Below are 23,286 nucleotides of genomic sequence, written 5' to 3'. Positions count from 1 at the left end.
GCTGCTGTGTGATTATTTGTCAGTGTATTTCTGAGGTGTTCATGTGTTCTGGACGGATGGGAGAAGTGTGGGAGGAAGAAGAGGACCGTCCACTTCTGAAAAATTTCATTGCTGAAGGGGTGAGCTGTAAGCTCAGAGGATGTCGGGTTTGGGTTTTAGCTTGTGTTCAGCTGTGCTTCCTAGGCTGGGTTGAAAGTGCCAGTTTGACTGAGGTAAGAAAGGAGGTGTGGGTGGGTTCGAAGCTCAGGTATCTAGGCTGAAGGTCTCTGGATCTGCAATATCCTGGCTTAAAGCTTCAGTTAAGATGTGATATATTGCTGAGTGGTGGTTTGGTCTGGTTGGACAGGCAGTAATTAGTGTCCTTATTCTGCGATTTGAAATGGATCTGCGTTTGTTTGAACTGTATTTCAAAGTATCAGTTGTAGTTCTGTAAAATGTGAAATGATCTTTGATACTGGTAATCAGACAGTTTGCTTGTGTTTGTCACTGAGTTGAGCTGAAGTACCTTGCTTCTGCTGTTGATTCCCGCCTTTCAACTTTTAATGGCCAGAAGCACTGCGGTATTTCCATGGGACTCTCAGCTTTCAGATTTGTTGGATATTCATAAATAGTCCAGGACAAGTTTGATCAGTTGGCCAAAATGTGAATCTGTTCAGCCTGTCTTGCATATTGGTGATGCCACCAGCTGTGGCAGACATTTAAAAAAAAGAGAGAGGATGGAGCAGATGGTCAAAGTTTCATCAGTGCTCTTCTGCACTGGAGATATTTTTTTTTATAACAAAGAAACAAATTCGACTTGTGTGGGGTTTTCAGTTTGCTTGCTATGTTGTCACATTGAAGAGTATAGGGTTACTTGTAATATGGTTTTCAAATGTTTTTCACCAGAAGGATGCATAGTTTTGCCGAATAGGTCAGTGTTTTGGAGCCTTGTGAATTGTTTGGACGCTTTTCTACAGGTTTGCATTTTATTATTATATACTTGTTGCAATATGTCAAAATGTTAATGTCTATTTTAAGTGCATATTTTAATGCTGATATCTGTGTTACAAATGTACTATGTTACTTGCCTTTTTTAGGTGAGTAGTAGAAATCATCATTGTGCTTTATAAAAGTTAATCATAAAAAGGACTGTGGGTCTTTTAAATGTTATTTATTGTATGTCTAAACAGTGGCTGTTGGGTTTTGGGTTTTTTTAGGCTTTTCACCAGTATGCTATATGAAACAGTTGAACCATTTTTAGCTACATAAAAGACAACACATGGTTGAAAATTTGAGGGGGAATGGAGATAAGTATTACACTTGTGTCTTACAAGGAGCTGTACATTCGTTTTCATTCCAAACATTAACAAAGCCAACATATACTTCGTATGCCATGGTTTTGGTTCTGTGGAGTTGAAGAAGTGGTGATTGCTTTTGGATTCTGCCAATTTAAGGAAACATTACATGATCGGGGTCAGTGTTGCAGTTGTTTTTAAACAGGTACTCAATCCATTTCTGCTCCTTTTAAGTAAAATGTCGCCCCTACGGTGTTTGAAGACATGTTAGGAATTGCCGTTTCTTAGTAAGATAAAAGGAGATCTCTGGCCTGTAGTGTGGTAGGAGGGAGAAGGGGAGGGAACACATTTATTTGCTACCGTATCATGTAAAGGGAACATGAATGTTGCTCAAGGTTGCAGTGATAGTGAAGGGAAGATCCACGTTAACCCTCTAAGTGCTTCTCCCTTCCTTTTCTCATGGCAGGTTTGCGTCTGAGGTTAACAATAGGACAGTTACCCCGACAAATGTGACAGATTGTTTTGAGACAGTGTTGTAGATTTTTTTCCCCAGGCTGACTTTTACAAGAGCTATATAAGATGGTTGTGAGTGGAAAAAAGCTCCCTGTTTATGATGATTATGGAAGCTGCACTAACTACAGTTCCATTATGGCTATTACCGTCATGATGGCTTCATTAGCGGTGTGCACATTTGAGAATCTTGAACTAGTAGTAAATTTAAATCTGTTGTTGCTGGGCAAAGCTGCAGGCACTTACCTTAGTGGATGTCTGAACTTAGATATAGATTTTCTAATCCTGGGGTTGACTGCAGACAATTACTTCTTTGGTGGGGAAAATAATGGGCAACATTATAGGAAGTCTACAGGGAGGCAGAGGTGCGTTCATGCTACTCTAACAGCTTTGATGATACATAAGATAGACCTGAATGTTGCTGAATACTAAACAGACCTTGCTGCTTTACATGTGTGTGCAACACTACCTGCAATATAATGGCCACTGGAGTCTAACAGATATGATACAGCAACTAAAAAATATGGCAAGAAGAAAAGGTTTTAAAGAAAAAACCCTCTGGTTTAGTGTTCTGAAGGATCAAATACCTCTGCCTTTATTGAAGGTTCAAGAGCTTGTAATTTACATCCTTAGAGATATGCCTTTGATCTTTTTTGATTTTGGAGGTGTCATCTCTAGGTTTATAGATGGGGAAAACATAAGACAGAAATAAATTTAAAAATTCCTTTACAGGTCACTTTTAAAGATGTACCAGGTAGAATTGCTGTTTGAGAAGATGCTCATAGTTTGTGTTTGATGTGCATTTACAGTGTCCATATATGGAATTTGGTTTTATGATAAGGAAGAATGCCAAAGAATTGCAGAGCTCATGAAAAAGTAAGTGATGGGTAAACAAGACTTTTTGTGCTTTTTTATGTATGTATTTCTGTACATACATGCACATTATATTACTAGGATGGTCATACCTTTCTACTTTAAACCTATATTTATAGACTTTGTTGCAAATAAAGTTGTCACAAACCTGCATTTCGTATAATCAGAAATAAGTCACTGTATTGCAATACTTTTTCATAATTTGCTGCACAGCTTTTCAGCTACATCAGAGCATAACAGTTCATCTGGTTTATTTCCTGATGGCTCAGAGATCTGTTTTGAAGACTTGTATTCTTTGGAGTTTTAGTATATTTTTCAGTTTGGGGAGATTTTCTTTTTTAATGTTTCTGTTCATTTTTTCCCTATGTCAATGGAAGTGCAGGCAGGCATGAAGCCATACTGTAACAATACAATTTCTGTGGTTTTTATCCTGTTTCTACATCATGGGTGAATTCCTGCTTTCTCATTTCTTACCAATATGTACAAAATTCGCTTTGTTTTTTGAATATAAAGCAAGACATTGAATTCGTATCTTTTATCTACGTAATAATAATATTTTGTACATTATACAATCTTTGCAGTCAAATTGGAGATTGCAATTTTAAACAGAATTGTATTCTCAGCTATATTTTAACCTATCAATATCATGGATAGGTTTTTCACTGTCACTGCTTTCTTCACGTGTCGAGGATGGGCACGGCTCATTCTTCTGCTCTGCCCTCTGGTTGGCCTAATGATGGGCTTGTTTTGTAATGATCCCTGCCTTATTACTATATTCTGCAGGTTTTCCTGTTTGTTTGGAGGAGGAAGGAGCTGAAGTCTTACAGATTTTTGTCAACACATGCACTCTAAATTTTTTTAGAGGTATAATGTGGAGTATATAGTAAAATGGCCTGATAGGAACAGGTGGAGATTAGATATACTGGTTTCCTGCAGTATGTAGGGTTGGACATATCTTTGTGTCACAATTCTTATAAGGGGCGGGAGGAGGGCTGACATAGAGCCAGGTCTTTCTCATCCCAAGAAAAGCCATGGGAGGTGGATACAGTCAAGCTCACAGCATTAGGCACTAACAGAGTGGAATGCAAAGGCACTGCCAGACCTGTGAATCTCTCCTTTTCAGGTTGTCTGTCCCCATCTTAACAGTTTCTGTAGCCAGAAGCATGCTGGGGAAGTGACATCAATTTTGATTGCCAAAGTTACCAAGTGCCCAAAAGCCCATTTATGTGCCCTGCAATACAGGTTCAAACAAGGCTCATCCTCACACATCTCGATCCATGGTGAAGTGCTTTAAATCTTCTACCACAACGTTCCAGATAGGATTTGTTACAAAATACATATTTCCTCTATATCTCTGTTTCAAGTAATACCTGCTGCTTTTCATTTTGCAGTGACAAAACATTGTGAAACACAAGCTGTGACGATGGTGGGGGTTTGTTTAGGGGTTTTTGTTGGTGTTGCTGTGTATCCTACAGCTCTAAAATGAGTCAGTTGTGACCCAAGAAATAATTGATGGGGATGAATTTACAGAAATAAGCAATGAACCCTAGGAAAACCCAGGTTTTTGACAGATAATTTTAGTTAACTAGTTCAAGTTGCAGTTGGTGGTGATTAGGTACTTTCAAACTGGTAATTTACTACAATAAAAACTGGTTTTCAGAGGATTCATGCAATTGTAAACCACATATAGTGGTTTATAATGGCAGTGTTGCATATAGATAAAAAATACCCTGTCACTCAGCCAATTGGCTGCGTGTTTTAATTCTCAGCATTCTACAATAATAATAAAACAGCTGGGGCAGGAAATCGGTCATTTGCTAGTAGTTAATGACTGATTTGTGTGTGTTTGCCATTCTCCGCCACCAGCAGAACTGAATAACACTATAAATTTCCTGCTCTTTCTGGATATAAAAATGGTGACTGAGTTATAGAAATTTTAGTCTATAGCCTAGTGTATTCAAGAATACAGAAAATGAACCTCATGCCTGGTCAAATTATGTTTTAATATAGATCTTTTTTTTACAGATGTTTAAATGTAGATAGGCAAAAAAAAAAAAAAAAAGAAGAAAATATTTGAGTTTGATTCGTTATTGTAAAGTAATTGTGGTTAAACTTTCTGTGTTTTATCTGTTTTTTGTCTTGTATATTCTCCTTTTACCTCCAACTTTCAGCCTAACTCAGCAGGAACAATTCAAAGCACAGCAGGGCACAGGAACAGGACTGTCCCCGATGATCATGAATTCTGCTAATAATAAAGAAGTGGATATCTTACGGATGCTTACCAAGGCCAAAGATGAGTATACCAAGGTGAGACTTGCTGTTTATAAAAAGAGGATGCGTCTTTTTGGTGATAGTACGATGCCAGCTTGCTCACATTTCACATTTTGAAACATAAAAGAGTTTGGTTTGGTTTGGTTTTAAATAGTTTTACTCAAAGTGAAGTGGATTTTGGCCAGGGTGCTTTCTTATTTTGTATAAAAGTAGCTGGTAGAAAAATTTTGTCAGAATTTGCTAAAGATTCAAAAGCAATTAATGCCATAAATAAAAACTTCTGAAAGAACACATGTATGCTTGATTATTTGTTGAATGCTAGCAGGTAAGAACAAGTATAAACTGGCTTTCAGTTTGACCCTTAGAGCTCCTGTGCTTCTTGCTTATTGAGTAGCACCTGGAAGTTGTGTCCTCTTTCTCCGTGAAGTATTCAAACCTGCTAATAGTTTCTGTGGTTTGTACAAATTACTGCCTTCAGAGGAGACCTTTAACAGTGAAGTTACTGCTTTTAATTGTGGTTGTTAGCTACTTTCAAACACTAATGGAAGGAAATTGAAAGGTTGAAATGTAGTATGATTTCAGCCCATGTGCAGCTTTGGTCTTCTGAGGCTTCTAAATAAAGAAGTAACTAATGGACTAATAATGTTCTCTAGTATTGAGCAATCAAAAACTTTTTACTTTGGGGAATAAAATTCTAATAAATTTAACTATTCATATATACATTGCAAATTGTTACAGAGCCTGCAGGTTCCTACTGCTGTTTCCTATGTGTTGCCATGCAATAATAAAGCTCATAAGGGTTCTGAGTCTAGAAATAGATAAACATAAGCAATTTAAAGAGAGAAAATGTTATTTTTCTGAAATGTGGCTACTAATAAAATCCTCAGAAAGAAAATAGCTAACTATTTGAGTTATGGTGAAGTGTAGCCCTTCTAGTTGTGCTATAGCTTCTTTTGAAGCTTAGGGCCTAGTATTTTTCGTAGTAGGGATTTAATGTGTTATATTGGACAAACACCTCCAAAACCTGCTGTTTTTTCTATGTTTTAATACTGAATCAGTACCTAGTCTTGGCATAAGAGTGTGATTTGAGATATTATGAAATGTTTAAGCAGTTTTAATTGAATAACCTTAATACTGTGAATGGAAAACTGGAGAAATATTAGACTGTCTTTGGATTCTATGAGTAGGAGGTAATGCATCTAAAAACAAGTTACCTTCCATTTCTACATGAGCACACAGAAAATTAAGACAAAGAAGAGAAAATTCTAGAAGACCTGCTGTTTAAATAATATTTTTGAATTCTTTCCCTGCAGATAAGATCTTTTGCAAATTTGCTTCTCACTTCATCATTAATCTTCTTGTATTTAAGGGATTGCTAAGGAAATAACATGAAAACTTCCTCTTCATGTGGGACGTGAGTGCTAGGAGTATCTGGGCTCTTAAGAACTGGATATGTGTTCTTTCTTGCTTTGTTAGTAATACCAAAATCAAGAAGGGTATGACAAATAAAGGCAATGACAACCATTTTTGTATGTAATGCCAATATGTTTCAGAGCAGTCGTGCTTTTTGGCTGCTTTATGACATCTACTTCTTCGCCAGTGTATGTCTTACAACTTACAATGCTGATGTGCTGAAATCAGTTACGAAATATGTTGTTCTTTTTTTGAATTCTGTGTGGTTTTGGAAAAGATTGTGCTTTAAAGTGTTGGAAACTGTAGAATAAGAACATCAATTTTCAAAGCATCTAAGGAATTTTGCTCAATTTTAGAGTATTGTGATGAGGATTTCTTTTAAGAGTGTGACTGACTTTGAAGGGCATATCTTATTCCCAAATTAAGTTACACATTTAGAGGTTAGGTGTAAAAGAAAATACATGGGCTCCCCCTTCCCTTTCTTACTGCTAATGGAGCTTTAAGTTGCTAAATGACTAAAGTATTTTTTGAAAAATATACTACTTACATTCTTGTCTTCTCTTGATCTCTGGTAAGAAGAAATGATAACAGGCCTCATAATGATAGCTGGGGAGATAAACAGTTGAAGAGCTGCTAGGGTACAGAACCAAGCATGAAAATACATTTTTCTCTTACCCATTGTGCCTTGCCTTGTACTACAGGACAAGCTTTTGTTTTAGGTGCACAGTTCTTCTACATCATCTACCCATTACTACACCATATTTGATTTATTAAAGATCAGATTAAGTGGGCGTCCTGTGTCTACTTGATGTGCCCAAAATAACTGAAGCTTCCTTCGTCATTACTAAGGACACACAACCATTTCATAAGAATGTAATTTCTGGTAGCAAACAAGCATGGCCTCTGGACTTCTATTTCTCTTCTTTTACTGCTTCTTCACTTTATTTCAGCAAAATGTTCTGATGGTACCTTAGCTTTTGATTTGTTAACTGCATGAGACACTTGATAGTAGACCCAGAAGGCCGAGCTTTCCCAAGGGCACTGTGTCATGCACAGCCTGGATGATGCAGAGTCTACTCTACTATTCTTAAACACCCTAAATTGGTTCTGCATGTCTCACTTCAGTAGGGCTCTGACTGGAAATCCGTGCTGCTACTGATCTTCTTTGAGAAAGTTCTCATCCTCCTTAGTTCCTCTCTTCTGCAAACACCTTGGACATCTTCATGTGACTGTTCGTTAATGTCATTGTGTGGCTGCTTTACATCAGCTAGGTAGAAATGCCCAGTTTCCGGGGCTTTTTAGCTCTGACAGCTTCAAAGGCCTCTTCATTTCCTTCAGCATAGACATCTGTCTACAAAGCTCTTCTAAGTTCCATCAGCTCTCGGCTGACCTTCTTTCCTTGTAACAGACTTTCTAGCATCTCCTCCTGGTAATTAACAGGTCTTAGCAGCTTATATGTCTCAAAGTCAGGTTTATGCTACAGAGCATGAGATGGGGATGTGACATGGTATTTGCTTCAGGAGAGCTGCAATACTGAGGTCTGATGCTTGTCTGTTATCTGTTTCCTTTGATAATGTTCTGTTCAGCTAGAACTTCATATTGTGCAGGTAGGCTGTGAAAAACCTCACAACACAGAGCAGTTGTTTGTCTCAAATGTCTCTGACTACACCAAACTTGCCAAAACATCCTCAGTCATGGTCTTGTTCTTTTTCATTGACATTCACCACATCTGTATATTTTTTCCAGTGTTGCTTAGCTTTTCTTTGACTTGATCTTAGAACCTTTTGATTTCTTATGGGCCTTTTGCAGGAGCATAGCTTTGAACAAGACACATGACTAAGGGACAGACCCGTGTGAAGCAAGATGTAGTAATCATCAAATGTTGTAGCTGATGAGTACCCTTCTGGTTTTATCACTAAAGAGCATGGTGACATTTCTTTCATGCTATTCCTTCATGTTTGATGTTGATGGCATCTGCAATCCTCTTTACCTGTCCACCTGACAGTTGTTTAAAATGTCATGCCGCTGCTCCCAACTTACTCATCGGCAAGGCCAAGCTACCCATCTGCCAAAATGACCTTGTATTTTGAGCTCAAATAGTTACAGATTTCTTCAAAACCATCACAGGCTTTTTTTCTCTTCAGCATACTTCTCTGTATTCGATACCAGCCTACTTGCCATGTTATCAAACCATGGGAATGATACCAGCTCAGGTCAATGTCGTTCTCTATAGGCCTTTGTGTATGCTGCTGTACATTTTGCTGAGGAATTTGATCTGACAAATGCTTATGTAGTAATAATTCTGTTAAACTCTACTGCTTCTCACCTCATTTTTAAATGCTTGGTTTTGTGAGCAGGCAGCATAGGACAGTAGAATCAAAGGTTCTTATTGTTTCTGAAGAATTCAGCCTATTAAAATACCCTGGGGAAATATGAGTATTGTTTAAATTCTGCAAAACTCATGGTGAAACATACAAGAGTATCTATCATGTTAAAGAAAAAAGTTTAAGTATGTGCTTATATGGTTTTTGCCCAAAAAGCTATGCTGAAAAATATCAATAAGGAGGTATATTGAAGAAAAGACAGCATCATTACAAAGGGAAAAGTTTGGGAGAAAAAAAGCTACTTAATCTTACTGACATGTGGTTTTGGTCTATGTAGTATCATGTAGGATCTGTCCAATCTAAAAAAGAAAATAATCTTCACTTGTTTTAGTATAGATAAAAAAGGGACTATAGGAAGCACTTATTTGGACTATGAAAAAAAAAAAAAGCTTCCACCTGATAATTAACTAGGCAAGATGCTTAATTGTCTTTAAGTAAATGAGGGACAAGCTAGGTCACCACTCAGAAACTGGATGGGAAAATTATTTAAGAATAATTCAGTCATTTGACCTAGTGTATTTAAAATTTTTAAAAGGTGGATGAGGTTGCAGAAGTCTCAATTGTTGAGAGTCCATATGAACTGCCTTGAAATGAAGTGAAAATAAAGCTTGTAGAAAACAACAACAAAAAATTAAGTTACTCAAATTCAAGCTCAGAAGAACCTAAGAAAATTTGTTTGAGTAGTGCATTGATAAATTTAACTCAGAGCTAGTAAATGGAAAGAAAACTTTTCCTTAACGTAAAAGCTTTAATTATGTTAGTGTTATAGGCTTGTCTTCTACACTGTTTTTTCGTGGCTTCTTTCTGTTCTGATTTTTCAAGGCAATCCATTCATAGCTATTTTAAATATTAATTGCTTAGAAAAAGTGAAATTGAAGTGTAGATTCCTGTTGAGGGTTTCCATTAATCAGACTTTTGAATCATAGAGAAGGGCGATAAGTGTGGACTAGCTTTAAAAGAAAACTGTTTGGCTCACCATGAGTACTCTCTGGACTTAGCTCTTTATTTTAATTTTGGGACGTCTTGAGCCATCAAACTTGCACTGCACTGTGAGATGGGTAGCAAGGCTCTGGTGAATGAGAAACTACATACTAGTAAAATTATTTGTTTGTTTGTCTTTTAGTTTTTCCAGAGAGGGCAAAAAAAGTTGCTGAGTTTAAGAATATTTACATGGTGAATGTGGCCTGCTGAGTTTAGCCATGAGGCGCTTGCTATGTGGTTTTATATTTAACTGAAATTCAGTTTTGCTGTGAAGCTCTGCATTGTTGGCAAAGTCAGTACTTTGTTCTTCATGTTTTTTCCAATCTAGTGCTTGAGGAAGTTTCTCACTTTATGTAGTAGGGGTGGAGCAGGAAAGGGGAGAGACATGCTTATTTTTTCTTCAAAATGAATAGCTAACCAACTGATGGCACGATTGCCTGTGCATGCATTAAAGTTCTTTCTAAGATCAACATTTGAACCAAAAATTGTCATACAAAAGAAGAAAGCCAGGTACATGACTACACTTCTACTTCGCAAGAGTGTGCCTTCAGAAATTCCTTGCAGAAGCCCTTGGCTGTCCAAATACCCATGAGATCATTTTTCAGCAGAGGCTCAAAGAATCATTGAGCTTGGAAAGGACCTCTGGAGATTGTCTAGTCCAGCCTCCCTGTTTACAGCAAAATTAGCTGAAGTGGGGTGTTCAGGGCCATGTTATGTCAAGTTCTAAATATCTCCATGGACAGAGACAAGTGTTGCAAAGAAGGCATTGAGAACCTCCTAGAGCCCCTTGAGTCCCCTCAAGAGCTCAAGTTCTGTTCTGCAGAGCAGCCCTGGAACCAGTGTTTCTGTTCACTGTTGCAGTAGGTGCCAGAAATTGATTAAATGACAAATTTTGTGTATTCGAGAGTGGGGGTTATTTTCTCACCTAACACATTTGCATCCTAATGAGTTTGTCTCAGAAAGTTCTGGAAAGGACGCTGACATTTTCACAGTTGCACAGCAGTGACTTCACTGTGTGTCCTGATGTCAGCCTGTCCAGTCCAGAGTTCTGACCCCAGTAATGGGCAGGACTGAGACCTTGGGAGGAAAGAATGAGCAAACCAAAAGTAATCATTCGTTATGCAACCATTAGTCCTGCGTCATAAAATTTAGGGCCCATCAAATTCAGGTAATTATCTATGAATATTCTTGTTAGATAGGATTAACTTTTTCTTTAAAAATTCTTTAAAAAATCCTTCTGGTTTCTTGGATTTAGTTGTATCAAGAGACAATGACTTGCAGTATGCTGTTTTGTTTCCTACTGACAATAGCATTCTTTGTATACACAATGCTTTTTTAGTTTCGTTGAGTATATTCTTATTTTTTGCACAGTGTAAATAAGACATTTTCCTATTCCATTTATTTTCTCTTTCATGCAGCATTTTCTGTGCATTTTTACTGAATTAAATCATGCACTTCTCTCTTCTTGTTAGTCATTCCATGTCCTTGATCACTTTTAGTCATCAGTCTCTGCCCATCTTTTTATAAATATTGTTATTAATCCTGTCATATTTAATCAGAAGATCTACTGATTCTACAAATTGATTGAACCTTTAATTATTTATCTGTGCAGATAAATGCATCCTACAAGTCCGCACAATGTGGAATATTTATGTAAAAGAGTTTGAGTTAGAATTGAAGCTTTTAAGAAAGAGCATTTAAAATGTTCTTTGTGGGCACTTTAATACTCCATGTATCTAAACTACTTCTAGCTGCCTACTGCTGCGGGAAAAACATGTCTGTTGCTTGGTTTCTATGGTGCTTTTTAATACTTTTTTAAGTGCTGCAAAAGCAGAAGGTAAGAAAGAGAACTGAGATTTAAATTAGAAGAAGGCCCTATACTCAGGGAGTCTTGGAATCAAGTGTTTATTTTTACGTGTGCCTTGTGGTTTTAGAAAATTAGGTTGTAGTTCTTATAGTTCTTTCAGTAGCATAACATTTCATAATCAGTGCTGCAACTAATATTTTTAGTTATTGAGTACGTGGCTATGTCTGGATTTTACTATAGTGCAGAACTACAGGAAAAGATATTGTCCTGCTTACTAAAAAATACTTCCTTTCTATTGCAGTGTAAGACTTGCTCAGAACCAAAACAGATAACCAGTTCTTCTGCAATCTATAACAACCCCAACCTAATTAAACCGATTCCAGTGAAGCCAAGTGAAAACCAGCATCAACGAATATCTCAGCAAAGCAAGGTAAAATACTTTGTGTGTTTTCTGACTAGTGCTGCTGTAATTCAGGAGCCATGTAGGAATATTTATTTGAGTCAGAAGGTGAGTGCCAGAATTTGAGGAGGAACCGCCGTAAGGAGTTACGTTAATAAAAAACAAATCTGTTTTCTTAAAAAGCCTCCAACCCCCACCATATGATGTGGAAGCATGTGAATTGCAGGCATACTATACTGGTGCAACCAAGAGCTGCTGGTCAGTTGTCAGTTGCTGGACCACATTTTTTGTGTTCTTTTCCTTTAGGTGAATATAGTTAATCTAAATAAAGAAAAGTATCTTGATATATATTTAAGCTGAATCACACTGGAAAATCCTAGAAACTGAATTAATTTGTGACAGGAAGATGCACAAGAAGTGGCCCTGCTTTACACAAGGGGAGATTTCTGTCTCTTGCTAATATCGTATGGATGGCTGAAAGGGAAGATGCTCTTTCATGGCATTTAAAGTGAAGCCACTGCTAAATCTCAGATTCAGTGGTTTTCTCCCACATTAGCAACTTGACAACCGTCTTCTTGCCCTTCCTATGTGACAAAACTGTTAAAAATTCTCCTGGGAGAAAAGAACATAGCTGTTTTCGTGGCTTTTCCGTGAATTCTGCTGGCTAAATATTACCACTGCTGAATGTAACTTATGCCTGAGGGAACTGTGTTTACTTTTTTCATTTGTGCCCTCGCAGAATGTGGATCCTGAACCGCAGCACTTGTCTTTGACAGCACTGTTTGGAAAGCAAGAAAAGCCAGATGTCTCAGAGCCACTTAATAAACAGCATCAAGAGAATCTTCCTGTGAGGCAGGGTGTGGTACGGTCCCTGTCCTACGAAGAACCCAGCAGGCATTCGCCCTCTGCCGAGAAGCAGCTTTGCCCCGCCATTCAGAAGCTCATGGTGCGTGGGACAGACCTTCACCCGCTCGCTGAGTTTCCCGAGAACCGACTCTGTGAAAATGGCAATATCCACCCTGTGGGTGAGGCTTTCACAGGGCTCTTCCAACCTGTGACTTCTCATGGTATTGCGACGTCTCACGTGGTTCAGGATACTGCTGGCGCTCAGAGCTTGTTGCAGAAATTACAGAGTCAGACAGGGTCAGTGACTAAGATGGAGCCCAGTGCAACAGGATCTGTGAACTCGACAGCCTCTGTGTTCAGCAGGACTCCTGCTGCTGTTGGAGCACCGGCAGCACCAGTGAACAATATGAACCAGCCACCTTTGGTGTATTTCAATGGTTCCCTACCAGGCCAGACTTTAGAGTCTCAAACACTTGGTAAAGAACAATCCAAACTTCCCAGACAGCCACTTTCTCTCTCTGGCAATCAAGCAGCTACTTCTGGGGTGATTTCACCTCAAGAGTTATTGAAAAAACTCCAGATTGTGCAACAAGAGCAACAGTTGCATGTATCCAGCAGACCAACCTTGGCAGCTAAGTTTCCTGTTGTTACTCAGAATACCAACACACTGAAACCACTGGATTCCTGGATAGAGAAGGCACCGGGTACAGAAAAACAGAGCTCGCTCCTTCAGGTAAATGGGCAACTTCCAAATTTAAAATGAGTTTTAAAAAATCTAGCAATCTTTTGAACTCAGAGTTTCCTAAGATTAGTCTTTGTTTTGACAGGTATATTCTTGTTATTGTATTACTACATTTGGCACTTAATTCGTTTTGGGGGTGCTAATTTAATAACATCAAGTAGGTTATGATTTACCACGCTGTGATACTGTAAATACTGAAGGCTACATCTCTCGCATTTCAATAATCATCAAAAATACTGCAGTCTTGGGTTTTTCCAGAGACTTTGAAAATTCACCTAGTTTTCAGTTGCTCTACTTGGTCTCAAGTTCTTCTGTGTAATTGCTGGCTATTGAGTGTAATATTTCAGGTTTCATAATTATTTTTTCTTACAAAATTAGTCATAGCTCTCTCTGTGTAGCTATGCATTCCTTTGAATGCTAAAGGTTCTTAAAAGGTCACTTGTTTTCTAACAGCAGATTTTTAAAGTATTTATGCATTGCTGAATTTATTGTCTTGTACCGTAAGTGCTACTTCTACATTCATTAGCTTTTTTTTTTGCTATCTGTTATTTTGAAATAAATATTTTGTGCCTGAATACTGTCCAAAAAACCCAAAACCATTAACTCTGGCAATTGTGACCTTAAAAGTCAGATTGGTCTCTTAAGATTTCGGGAGATAACAATAGACTCTGTGTCTACTACATGAGTGTATTTTTCTGTTCCTCAGAAAAGCATCATGTGCAATTGGATGCGATTGGATGCAATTGGATTTCAAAATGTCCCATCCTGGACAACTGCTGTCTTTGTTAACAGCTTAATTCTCTGTAGGATCTTTTGCACTTGATCATCTTTAAATATCCTGTTTGGGGATGAGCAGGCCCTTTTTAACTTCCTTTAGTGTGGACAAACTGTCCACAGGACTTACGTTCTGCTGGAGTCTGACTTGTATTGGAGTTAGAAGTTACTTATCCAAATGATAAAACATTCACCTTTTCAGTGTAAAGTTCAAAAGCTGCTTTTCTGCTGCAACTTCTTTAAAAGCTGAGTGAAAGACTACAGAATACTTCAGCATGCTCCAAGAATCCTCCTGATTCTAGAAAGTTGTCCTACACGTGAAGAGGCTGAAACAGTCATTTAACAATTAAGGGCCACATCTGTCACTAACACTGTGACAGGTCAAGATTTCTCATTCTGGAAGGAAGATGAATTTGATATAGCAAATAGCCATCATTATTTTTATTATTTTAATTAAAGCAGCATGCCTTTGAATCTGTGTGAAAGACTTTGAGGAGGATTAGTCATTGAAATTATTCAGGATCAGCTGTTTACAGATGGTATTCTGACTTTGCAGTGGAGTACTAATGAATAAAAAGAGAATCCAGAGTCACAAAAAATGTGCTTCTCTTTTCACTGGGAATGGAATTTGCCTGTTATAAATTAAATTCTCTGATTTCACTGGTAGATGTAGATAGCTTGGAGACATAAGACATTCCTGCTTTGAAGGTAAAAGTGAAATGAGGCAAGTGCCAGTATGCATAAATAGAAAATGGTAAATATGCTGATATATTTTCAAATGAAAAATCCATATTGATACTGATACGGCTAATGACTTTGTGTATATTTGAAAAAGAAAATGATGGCAGCATTACTTGCAATATGGGAAGGGAATTACTGAAGTCTGACATAATGCAATTTCAATGATTTTATGCTTGAGTACGAGTAGAACAGTAGCTTGAGATAAGACAAAAACCTTCACTGGAACAAGTCTCATTCACTGCAATTATTGCTGCAAGTTTGCCTTAAAAAAAATTAGAAGAGGTAACTAAGGAGACTCCCAGTCTCACTTTGCGTGGCTGTGAGCAGACTGGGTAGACTGAGCCTGCCTAGGAGTGGTTTTATGGGCTGACACAGCAACAGCTGCTGTCAAAACAGTATTAGATGCAGTTCTTCTGGCACATTTAGTATTGTTAATGAGACTTAATACATAGAATAAAAATGGTAATGAAAATGTGACTAATTATTGTTTAGGACACCTAGAACTGTATAATCTGGAAGGAATGGCCTCTTTTACATGCAGCAGATTGCCAACAACAACAGAGGAGGGGGCTAAAAACGAAGGACTGAGTCTGTAGAATGCCATGAAGTAGCCACATGAGATATTCCTACTTTTGAAATAAAATAACAAAATAAAAATTCGAAACAACTTTTTAAACCAACATTAATCTTTTTATAATACAATCCTTGCTGTATACCAAAGGCTTTAAGTGCTGCCGTGCCTGCAAACACAGACATTCGAGTGAAATTGAATTGGCACAAATATATCTGCACATGCTCATGCAAAATTGATCAAAGCAGATTCTGACAACAAATGCAGCAAAAGGTTTGTTCTCTGTAATTATTTATCTTTCGGTATTGCTGCTTTTACTACAATTCAGCATAGAGAAATAGCAAATTTGAAAACATCTGACAGGAATAGAAAGGTATCTGGACAGTGTCTGTTGTTGGAAAAATCATATTAAAGGAACACACTAGATCCATCAGCAGCATTAAGAAAAAGAAAGCAATAGTCTTTTCCACAATTGACACATTACAAGTCCAAGTTTAAATTGGCTTCTGCTGCATCTCCATATGGTGTAAGAACTGATCTCCCACATGGAAAGGAAGAGACCAGTTACCAAAAAAAAAAAGGAACTGAAGAATAATACATGGAAACATTCGATCTGGTCTGGTGCCAGCCCTATTCTGTGAAGTATTTCTAATGCAGACAGTGAGTAACGTGTGCTTAAGATGCAATAAAAAAGCATTAATCTGCAGTGGGCTTTTAAGCATATGCTTAGTGTTAGGCATGAGTTATCCTGATTATAGATACATGCACGCTTAAGTGTTTATGTTAATCAGAGTTATGGTTTTAAAAGTGCTTCCAATAACCTTGACACAAATTTATCTTTTCTTCAGAAGGCCACTTATCTTACAGCCCATTTTTCTCATTTCTTGGAGCATATTCCATCAAGAATGTATTTTGTACGTAGCATTACTTCTTCTGAATATATGCACAGTACCTAATATTTTTGGTGTGAGCATTGCACCATTACTTCTCTAATTGTTCTCCGACATGAGATTGTAAACATGTACAGGAGGAATGCAATAGGTGCAATAAACTTGTTTTGAAGAGCAATTTAAGATTCTGGAGTTAAACATTGATTTAAAAATTCTGAATTAAACTTGACAGACAAAGCAATGTTAGCATTGTAGCTGGCTTTATTTTCGTACTAACTGTCCTCAAGGTTCTTGAACCATTCTTACATTAAATGTTCTCGGTTTTAAGTAACGCCACTAAAACCAGTTAGATGTTCCAGAGGAGCACTTGGTGCACGTGGGATTCCACAAGCCTCGGAAGCAACAGAGAGTGCCAGTTTGCATTACAGGAGATCCAATACATTCCTTAGTTCATGGTGTTATGTGAATTTGCCAGCTATCCTGTCATCTAGCTGCCAGCAGCCATGCAGAATATCAAACAGATATCTTAGTGAGTGTCTGTGCTTCAGAGAAGGAATACTATATGCTGCAATGATTATTTTGCACATTTTTTCATTGTTTGTACTTCGTTGATGATGGTAGACCCTCTACTCTGTTATTAGTGTCTCAGAGATTTAAGTGTTGACCTGATAAAGCTGGAGGTAATTCAGCAGAGGCTGGATGAACAAGCAACTCAGATTAGATTCTGTGGGAAAGAAGAAAGAACAGCCTTTTGGAAGGGCTGTTATTCCTTGTGTGAAATTTCTTGAAGCTAAAAGTTGCCCCAAAGTCTGTTATATCCCTACAGAGCCTTTTCAGTGCTTTCAGCAAAAGTATGGTGCTGCAGAATTGCACTAGTAATGCCAAGATCAGCATCCCATTTTTGGGTGGATATCAGTTTTCCTAGTGACTGAAGGTGAGGTGAACTAAACCTAAAATGAAAATTTGCCTTATGTGTTTTGAAAAAAACAGGTTGTATATGTAAAAGATTGTTCAATGGCAGAAGCTATGAGCACAAACTGTTAGCAGAAAATACATTTTAATGTTTGCATACAGAAACAAATGCTATGCCCTGAAAAAAATTGATGCATTTATTTTCTGTTCTTCTGACACAAAAGTTCTGCAGTAGCCCCGTAAATATTAGCTGTGTCACCAGTAGATGGCAATATTGCTCATTCCATATAGCTTCCATATACTTGGCAAGTCCTACCAAAAAGCCATTTCTATCCCAGGAAAACACCATTTTTCATGTGTCTTTTAAACCACAACTTTATATGTGTTTGACAGTAGTAACTGTTATATTACTAAGAGCACAGTTTGTCTCGAGTTTTATTTATTTGACTTGGACTCCAGAGAGAAATGTCTTTGGATTTCGAAGGACATGTCATCTCGGTCTTTGACATCGTCTGTGGTAAATTCAGCTGTATTGGTGGGACAGTTTATCTCTCCAGCTGCTCACCACCGTCCCTTTGCTGGAGGTTCCTGCCCTCGGAAAGCAGCTTGTATATGCATTCTTTAAATCGCATTAGGAAGAATCATCTGATTTAAGCAAACCCTGCCAATTTTGCTTGAATTAAAGACAAGTTACTTCAGCTGCATGGAGGAGTAGAGCAGAAGCGCTGTGTCTGGACTTAGTCAATCTTCCACAGGCAGGAGAACAATCTTCCCACAGGGAACATCTGTGCACAGCGTGAAGGTCTCGCTCCATAGAGGTGTCACTTTGGGCCTTACACGGCTTTTCTTCTAAAATGAGCATTGTTTTTCAAGCATAGGTGCACAAACATATGCGCTTCCTTACTGTTTGAAGCAAACCTACAATGAGTTAGGAATACCTTAACTCATTCAAGAGTGTGTAACACAGACTTTACGATTTCTGTTATGATTACGTAGAAAAAAGCTCTAGGTTGGGAGTTTCATTTTTAAGCAGTACTCTGTATTTAAGAAACTGAAACAGCATTTACCTAAAGTGTGTACTGGGATATTTTTGCATTAGGTGTGTAGTACATGCTTTCTAATATCCGTGAGCCTTTCCTGACCCCTAGTCTTTCTGCTTCCTTAAATTTTGCATAAAATATCATGAAATCTCAGTCCTCCTCATTTCTTTCTGTTTCTTGTTTAGAAATGTCTTGGCTAGAACAATCATAAGTAGGATAAAGACAAGCTACAAAAATATGAATGTTATTTAATATTAAACTTCATTGTTTTGCACAGCTAGGAGATAAACTTCAGTTTTATTTACTTGTTTTAAATTTTTCTTCAGAATTCAAATGTAAGCCAGGGCATGCAGTGAAGTGATGCAGTAGCCTTTCACCCTCACACAGGAGCAGTAGATCATGCTCCAGCCCAAAAGAAAGGAGCTTTGGTGAGCTCATACTAATTCCTTTGTATGTTCTATTCTTTGAAAAAAAGAAGATCAGATGCTTGAATAGCAAGGAGATGGGTGATTAGGATTAAGATTTATTACTAGAATTATCTGGAGAGAGCTCCAATATCTGCAAACAGACAGAATAAACTTTCTGCTATGCTGTATATTGTATCTGATAGTATTTGCTTTTCCTGGATGTTTTAGTGTTCCGAGATACATTACAAAATTTAAAAGTAAAAATTCTTTGACACCTATCTTTGTAGGTTGACATGGCTATGATATTGAGGGAACCTGCAGGACTACTGCGGCAACAAGGTTTTTCTTCTCTTTTAGAACCACCTTGATTTTGTCAGCAGCCTGTTGGTTAAGAGTTGGTTCTGTTTCTGACAGTGCCACCAGCTCACTGTGGCTCTTTAGATAAATAACTTAATCTCTGTTTTCTTTTCCTTCTCCTCAAGTAAAATGAGAAGAAAAAGATATGTACATATATATAAAGTAATTTGAAAGTTATAATTGGAAAATACTTTCTAGTATTAGGTACAAAGATTAATCTTTAATAGTGGTATTTGCATGTTCTCCAAGATTAAATTTAACAATTTACTGTTCCTGTGTAGAAGACTTTATAGCTGTACTCTCTAACAGTATTGATATTTAATAGTAGTCTGATTTCTTGAAGAAAATGCTCTCATCCTTAGGTTGTTTGCCTACCTAATCACGCTTGAATCCATTGCTGCAGTCTCAAATTGGAGGGACAACCTTTTAATCTGGAAATAAATCATATGGGTGGTCCTGAACTGGAGTTTCACAGAACTCTGTCAATCTCCAGCAGCCTCTGTACCTGTTGCCAATTGGTCCGCGGTCTCCATCATCTTTATTCCCGTAGAATTAAGTAGATAGGTTTAATCGATGACTTTATTTTTATATGAACAGGTAATCTCACCTCAACGCATTCCTGCCACTGTGACTCCAACCTTGCTGATGTCCCCAATGGTGTTCACTCAGTCCACACCTGCTCCACCAAAAGCGAATGAAGGTGGGCGGTTGCCAACAGCAAGCCAAGAACCTGCTGGTGGCTCAGCTGCCCTTCTCCTGCCTCTGCAACCCCCCGAGACATCTGTGGTCAACAGCAGCTCGATGACGAAGATGCAGCTGCAGGAAACGCTTCTACACCTGATCCAGGTGAAGCACCAAGAATTCTCCTACTTTGCTTAAAATCCAGATTTCCATTTTGATATAAGCAGCCTATGATCAGCCACGTCTGCCCATCTAGAGGCTAAATGAATAATTAAAATATCTGTTGGAATTTGTGCTAAGTATGTTAACGGGGCGCTATGACATAGACTGGGGATGTGATGGCCTCTCCTTGCACACTGCTGGCTTAGCTGGATTTTGATTAATGCATCTGATTTTGAGTTCAGGAAAGATAATAAATTTGACAGAAAAGAACAAAGATGACTGAAAGCTTCATAAGCTTGGCCTATGAGCTAGAGAGACATCTATTATACTTTTAGCTGAGGATAAATAATGAGTGATTATCCTAGCTGCCAAATGTTTCAGAGATGTGTATTAGCAGTAAGAGGAGCTCAGATGGGAAATTAAAATTGCAGGATGAGCGTGAGCAACTTTAAAATACAGGTTAGATAACCTAAAAATATACTAGCTCAGTTTATACAATGTAATTCTCTAGTTCAGATGCTAAAATTCCTTTTGCTACAGTTTTACAGGTTTAAGTATAAGAAAGCATTAATAACATTATGTATGAGATGATTGTTTACTGCTCTGGAATGATGTGAGTGGTTATGAATGGTTTTTTCCTTAAGTTGCCATGTGATGAATATCTAAAGAGTAGAAGTTGAGAGTTTATGTAACTAAAGACCTTGCTACAAAGCACAAGGAATAGAGACACAAGTTCTTAAGAATCCAGTTTGTAGGCCAAAACTATGTGTCTTTATGGCTTTGAAATAAAAATATAAGTAATTATTGGAATGTTGAATTACTTAAAATGTGGTTTAAGTTATAGAGCCAGAAATAAAATAGCATCTTTAACAAATTAGAGACTTTTCTCATTTTTCCCTGTATTTTTAGTTCGGGATTAAAAAGTAAGAATATCACATTATCCTGTCTTTACATAATTCAAGAATTTAGACAGTAGTAAAACCATGTATGAAGTTAAAAAGGAAACTAGTCAAGAAAAATTGGATTTTACCCTCTGAAACTGTACTTGTAAAATGTACAAAAATATTTAACCCTGCTGTTCTTGGTGGTAGTTAGGATTAACTTAATTACATGGGAATGATTTACTGCCAGTTTCTTACCTGTTATTTTCCATTATATAAAACTACAATCTTGGGTGCTCCTGATTTTCCTGAAGTAATATCTTGATTTAAATTGTCCTCCTATGTTTATGTGAGCTCCCTAGGGCACTCTTTCTTAATGTGGGTTAACCCACTTTTGCAAAACAATCTTCAGAAGGAAAAAGTTAAAGCAGCATCATTTAGAAGCACTAAGTCTGAAAGAGCTAAAGAAGATGTAAAGATTTGCGTAGGTAGGAGTTAGTATAGGATCAAAACCCAGAGTGTTCCACTGTTCCTTTGGACATGCTTGGAATTATCACTGTCCTAATGGTGGAAACTACTTAAGGAAATCCCTCGGTAAATGAGGCCAAAGAGAAGAAATTACAGGGTTGTACTGTCACTGCATTGTCATGCAAGAATGGTGGATTCAAGTTAAATCCAGAGTTTGGACAGTCTGCTTTCTCTGTCGTCATTACTTCTTATAGAGATACAGTCCTGTTTGCTGCAGTAAAATTTATATTCACATCCAGCTCTTCTAAGGCTACTAGCAAGGCTCGGAAATAATATCTATTTTTTGGTAAAGGAAACAGCCTTCCTATTACTCACTTTTTAAAACTGTAAGGTTGAAAAGTATTTGGTCCATGAAATAGAAAATCCTTCTAATCTCTTTGCTCAAAACACCTATCATGCACTAACAATTACCTGTTTTGTTTTTCAGAATGATGACAACTTCTTAAACATTATTTATGAAGCATATCTCTTCAGCGTGAGAAAGGCAGCAGTGAAAAAGTCTATGTGAAAGATGATTTTTAAATTCAATTTCTGTTGCTTCCTGAACTCCAGGAAAAAGGTTTCCAATTTTTCAAATACGTTTACGTTTAAAGAAGTGAATGGTCTTAGGCATTTTGCATACACATAGATTTTGCTTGTTGGCAAATACGTGCTGTACTGAGAAGGGAGCAGAAGTGGATTGTGCCTTCAGGGAGAGGAGCATCACAATACTGAAGACTTGATCACAAGATATCTTATTTTTCTTATATTGGTCCATACTTAAGATTGCTTTCTCTGCATAAGGACCCAGTTCTCAGAATTCAGTTTCCTTTTTTACTTGCAGGGTGATGATTCATTGACTAGCTATTTCTCGTGGATTTTCGCTGAGAGACGTCGCATCATCTGTCACGATGAGCGTGCCCATCTCTGACCGCAGGGTGGCAATGTTGGACTATTTTTAGGAACGTGAAAATCCGGGTGAAATCTTGGAAGGGAAAGTCTTGGGAAGGCCGACCTACCATCGTACTTAGTTGTCTGCAAAGCAGTTTAGATTAAATGCCGTGACCTTCCCCCAAATTTTTGTAGAAAAATCTTTTTCTATTTTAACAAGAATATTTTTAGCTGTAGAAATGGGACTCTGCACGTGTTTTGAAGAACTTGGGTGGGAGGGGGGTGTTTGTGAATGTGCTTGCTATCAGCATAGCTCTGGAGTGGCACTGGATTCATGTTTTTATTATTCCAGATCCAATCTGCATTATTATAAGCAACGTACAATTGGTTCAGGGGAAGGCTACCTGGTATAAAAGTCCCATTAATTTTTTTTTAGTATGTTCCTGGAGCACAGTGATTTCATTGATCTATTTCTAAAGAAAATAAAATGGATAATCCCCACTATGTGCTGAATCTGTTTTCATGTACCATGAACTATGTATTTAGAATTGTTGGGTCACTTGTATGTGTATGACTTTAAAATGTTTTTACACTTGGCAGAAGACACATGAGGTTTAAAATCAATTAGAATAAATGACTGAAATAAATTTTATGTATATTTGTATTGGCATCTGCTGCTAAAGTGCCAGTTTACTACAGTGTAGGAACCCAGAGCTGTTGCCAAGGAGGCATTTCTTTTGTGGGCACAGAGAACCCAATCAGTAACCCATAAATGAGCGTACACTCTACTGTGGGCATTGATGTAGGCACAACTCAGTAGCCTCATCTGTGAAGGTTCTTCAGCGTAAATTAGGATGCAGGTTTCAATTAGTATAGTTGTAATGATTCCAACAGCTGCCCCCACCCTCATCCATCTGGCCTTTCTCCAGTGTAAGAGTGTGACTTGGAGGGGGAGGCAAGGGGCGAGGGGA

The 23,286-nt window shown here is 37.7% G+C and overlaps 1 protein-coding gene across 1 annotated transcript in view; it reads left to right on the top strand.

Moving 5' to 3' along the window:
• DCP1B (decapping mRNA 1B) overlaps nt 1-22,962 on the top strand; it is a 45,729-nt gene extending 22,767 nt beyond the window's left edge. Inside the window, exons 4-9 of the mRNA XM_065036518.1 lie at nt 2,594-2,660; nt 4,829-4,964; nt 11,815-11,943; nt 12,653-13,492; nt 19,791-20,039; nt 21,873-22,962. Coding sequence (XP_064892590.1) covers nt 2,594-2,660; nt 4,829-4,964; nt 11,815-11,943; nt 12,653-13,492; nt 19,791-20,039; nt 21,873-21,953 — 1,502 coding nt within the window. The 3' untranslated portion in view covers nt 21,954-22,962. The remainder of the gene's footprint in view (nt 1-2,593; nt 2,661-4,828; nt 4,965-11,814; nt 11,944-12,652; nt 13,493-19,790; nt 20,040-21,872) is intronic.
• The last annotated feature ends 324 nt before the right edge of the window (nt 22,963-23,286 follow it).

The sequence above is a fragment of the Columba livia genome, chromosome 1 (assembly GCF_036013475.1).
Source record: "Columba livia isolate bColLiv1 breed racing homer chromosome 1, bColLiv1.pat.W.v2, whole genome shotgun sequence".
NCBI lineage: Eukaryota > Metazoa > Chordata > Aves > Columbiformes > Columbidae > Columba > Columba livia.
The sequence above is the reverse complement of the archived record's forward strand: the minus strand, read 5'-3'. Positions and strand labels throughout refer to the sequence as shown.